Source organism: Triticum urartu, chromosome 4 (assembly GCF_003073215.2).
Source record: "Triticum urartu cultivar G1812 chromosome 4, Tu2.1, whole genome shotgun sequence".
Taxonomy (NCBI): domain Eukaryota; kingdom Viridiplantae; phylum Streptophyta; class Magnoliopsida; order Poales; family Poaceae; genus Triticum; species Triticum urartu.
The window spans coordinates 546,646,450-546,650,433 of NC_053025.1; the positions used below are offsets into that span (position 1 = coordinate 546,646,450).

Consider the following 3,984-nt stretch of genomic DNA (forward strand, 5'->3'; position numbering starts at 1 on the left):
CATACAAATCGTCAATCAAGCTTCACACAAAAAAATTACACTCCATGAAACAAAGCATGAGCTAACTCATCATGGAAGTCATTCATGTCGATTTCTTCAACAAGAGGTTCGTCTTCTGGCCATGCGGATGCAGAAGAACTAGGCATTGGGTTATAATTTTCATCCGCATCACATGCATCAAATTCCCTATCCGTAATTCTGCTCTCTCGAATGAAATTATGAAGAGCCATACAAGCAACAATAATTCTACTTTGCTTGTCCTCTGGAAATTTTGGCATGTTCAATAAAATCCTAAATTTCATCTTCAACACTCCAAAGGATCACTCCAAAGGTTCGCTCAACGACCATTCCTAACTTTGGCATGTGCATGGTTGAAGGTTTCTTTCATACCTTGTGGCGGCGGGCCGTTTTGCCATTTGTTCCACATGGTATCTTATGCATATGTATGGTGAAAGATAGCCCAGCCGGTTTGGGTAGCCCGCATCAACCACACAATACTTCCCTACATATTGTGGAAGGCACACAATGAGACTTAGATGCACAAGTGTAATTGGATAAAAAATGTTGGAAGACAGTTCAAGTAGCAAACCTGGTGGTGGATGTGGAATTTTCTGATGATGAGTAGTTATGGCATCTTGGAAAACTCTCATGTCATGTGCTGACCCAAGCCATCCCGACATCACAAATGTAAATCTCATGTCGAAATCACAAACAGCAAGCACATACCGACTGGTTTCATTGTGTCTGTTCAAGTATGGAATCCTCTTACTCTTATCCACCACAACATCATCCAATTCTTCATCACCATTGGCGAAGGGACCGCCGGAGCCGGATGCTTGCCCACGGACGGCACTCCTCAGTGCCCGGCGGCTAGGTGCCGGGGCGGCCGAGTTGGAGCGCTACCGAACGTCACCACCACTGAACGCCGTCCTGCTGCATTGGTTACGGCGGCTGGGGGTCGTGGCGGCCGAGTTGGCGCGCTGCCGAACACCGCCGCCTGCCCCCGACGATGACCCGTCGAGGAACACACCACCGTTTCCTCCTCCGCGTCCGGTTGCTGCCGACGAGGTGCCGCCGAAGTTCAGTCGCCGGGCGTAGGGTGGGCGATAGGGAGGGAGCCCGGAGCCTCTGACGCGCCCAGGGAGAAGCTCATCATCGTCGCTCTGGAGGAAGGCTCCGTAGAGCCCAAGCCCGGGGAACCCCTCCGACGCCGGCGCTTGCGAGTTGAGGTCAAGACCAGCATGGGTAGCGGGGCCGCTTGCCGACGGCTGCGAACCCCACACGTCGAAGCCGTCTCCGTCCATCGCGGGTGCTCTGCTCCAAGCTATACTACCTGCACTAGAAGAGAAGAATCAGTAGCGCATCCAGGAAGTACTACAAGCAAGCCAAACTCAACAATGCACACGCAGTCGTGCTCTTCTCTGGAATAAGTAATCTTGTCCATGTTAATTTATGAGATACATTTCTAACTTTGATTATTTATAACAGCTAGTGCATAAAAAATGAAATTGTACCAAAATATTATTTAATGATGAAGTATTGAGTTGATCACACTATATAGATCAGCTCTTCGTTTCTTAATGCTCTAATTTGCGCAAGAACATCTGCAACAAGAGAGGAGGCTGAACAGGGTGTTCTGATCCAGTTACTGTTGGTTCATTAGCTTCACATTCAACTCTCAAAATGTCAGTTCATTAGCTTCACACTCTGATTCAATTAATGTTCTTCACATTCGACTCTCTTTCTTATGTAAAATGCATCATTGGTTTTCTTTTAACCATCACTGCCAGTGTTGTTAACATAAAACAGTAAAAAATCTAGCTATGAACTAATCAGAAGTTTCGCCAACAAATCTAGCTGTGGACTACACTTGCGGACTTGTTGCTCACTAGCTAACTAATCAGAAAGATCCAGCCACGCCGCTGCTCACTAGCTAACTAACAAGAAGTTCCGCCAATAAATCTAGCTATGGACTACTCTTGCTGACTTGCTGCACAGACGGACGCGTACGAGGAGGGAGAGCACGAGTACAGAAGGAACGGACGGACTCACCTCTCGCTGGATCCCTGGTAGATGCGCCGCCTCCGCGCACGAGAGAGAGAGAGAGAGAGAGAGAGAGAGAGAGACGACCGGGAGCGGGGCGAGCTTCGGACGGGGGAGGGCGAGCGGCGACCGGAGGAGGACGAGCGGCGGCCGGAGGAGGTCGCGGCTTGGGCGGGCAGCGCGGCGCCCGGGCCGGCGGCACGGTGGGGAACGAGAGGAAAGTCGCGCGAGAGGGTGCGGGAGGGAGGGTGGGATCTGGTGCGGGAGGGAGGGATCTGGTGTGGGGGCGATTTTTTTAGTTATTTTTTGTGTGGGCCCTGGGAAAACTAGCCCAACTAGCACCTTTCCACCGGGATACTTTTTTACATGGGTTAGAGGCAACTAACCGAATCTAACCCACCTGTTTGGATCCTTTTGAGCTATTTGAGCCCAAAATAACTCAAACTAACACTAACTCTAGGATCCAAACAGGGCCATAGAACGAGCGAGGGCATCTCGAACGCGGACCCTCAAATCGACGTAAACTTTTGGACCGAGGTGTCTCGAGGGGACTTTGCAGGAATTCGGATACCCTTCACATAGGACTCTAACACCCCTAGTTCATCCAAAATCGAGGTGAAGCCCACGCATTTTAGCGGTCCTCATTGTTTCCGCGGCAACAATCCTCCTCCCCCTCTTCGCCCTCTCAGCTACCATCCCACGGCTCTTTACCCCAATCTTCATCATTTTCGCCGCCGCCGCATGGACCCCATATGAAAAGTTGTTAGAGATAGTGGAGGCGAAGGATCCGAAAAAGGTGGCCGCTTGGAAGATCCTGGCTGGAAGTCAAGGGAAAGGACGGGGCGGCCGGCAAATAGAAGGACGACGGGCGGGGCCTGGGAGAGGGCGCAGGAGCCGAGTGAGGTCTGGGACGTGAGTTGCCGCTGCCGTCAGCCTCCCCATTTCTATGTCGTCAAGCAGTTCGACCGGTAGCCCATGGCCTCCTCCACCATGCACGTGTCGTATTGTGTCAACGTCAACGCGGCGCTACTCCATTTTGCCGAGTCAGCATCGCTGTAGCTTGTCCGGTCGCGGACGTCGAGCGTAGATTAGCTCGGTTCTCCTCTCTGTTCGTTGGTGTGTCTTAATAGGGCGAGACATTGTATGACGATGCGAACAACAAATGTTTGAGATGGTCCACGATGGAGCCGGGGGCTGCCACAAGGATCGGCAATTGGATGACTCGGAGTTGGAGGTGCACACCCAACAATCAGGCACGTAGAGCCGGTCCGACACGTACACCCAGTCACGCACGTACACCCAATAGTCAGGCACGTATACCCACCAAGCCGGAGTAGGACAGTAATGAAGACCATGATCAAGAGGAATGGCCAGTCAATCCAAAGAAGAGTGGTAGAGGAAAAAGTTTCAACATGAATGAGGACGAATTACCATGAGATGCGTGGTTGGCCACTAGCATTTGATCCGATCCATGGCATGGAGCAAAAGGGTGCAACATTTTTGGGCCAATATTCATACTTGGTTCCATGAGCATAAGAATTTCAAGTCGTACCACAACAAACTCATCCGAAATCATGGGATGAAGTCGCTCAACCATCGATTGTACACCATCCAAGAGTCCATAAGCATATATTGCAGCCAGTTGAAATAACTAATCGATCGTTGGCCAAGTGGTGCGTTAATCACCGAGCAAGTAAGTTGCTACATGTGTTGGTCATTTGGGCGGACATGCAACTTGTTGGCCACATATACCGTATGCGTTGGTCATTTGGCCGGATGTGCAAGTTTGGAAGATATACTCTATGCGTTGGTCATTTGGCCGGATGTGCGAGTTGTTGACAATATTTCCTTTCTAGCCCTCCCGTGCGTGCATCTTATTTTTGAAGGTAGAAAAGAGGAGCTTCGTTATCATGCATTGCTGGTTGAAATTAAAAGGAGCAC

At 50.5% G+C, this 3,984-nt stretch overlaps 1 protein-coding gene across 1 annotated transcript; it reads right to left on the reverse strand.

Annotated features, from left to right (window-relative positions):
* Positions 1-871: 871 nt before the first annotated feature.
* Positions 872-2,102, reverse strand: LOC125554091. Its single transcript, XM_048717699.1, has 2 exons — positions 2,053-2,102; positions 872-1,333 (listed from the first exon to the last, which is right to left on the reverse strand). Exon 2 carries the CDS (start codon positions 1,302-1,304, stop codon positions 900-902), a length of 405 nt encoding a protein of 134 aa, XP_048573656.1. The 5' UTR covers positions 1,305-1,333; positions 2,053-2,102; the 3' UTR covers positions 872-899.
* Between the last annotated feature and the right edge of the window lie 1,882 nt (positions 2,103-3,984).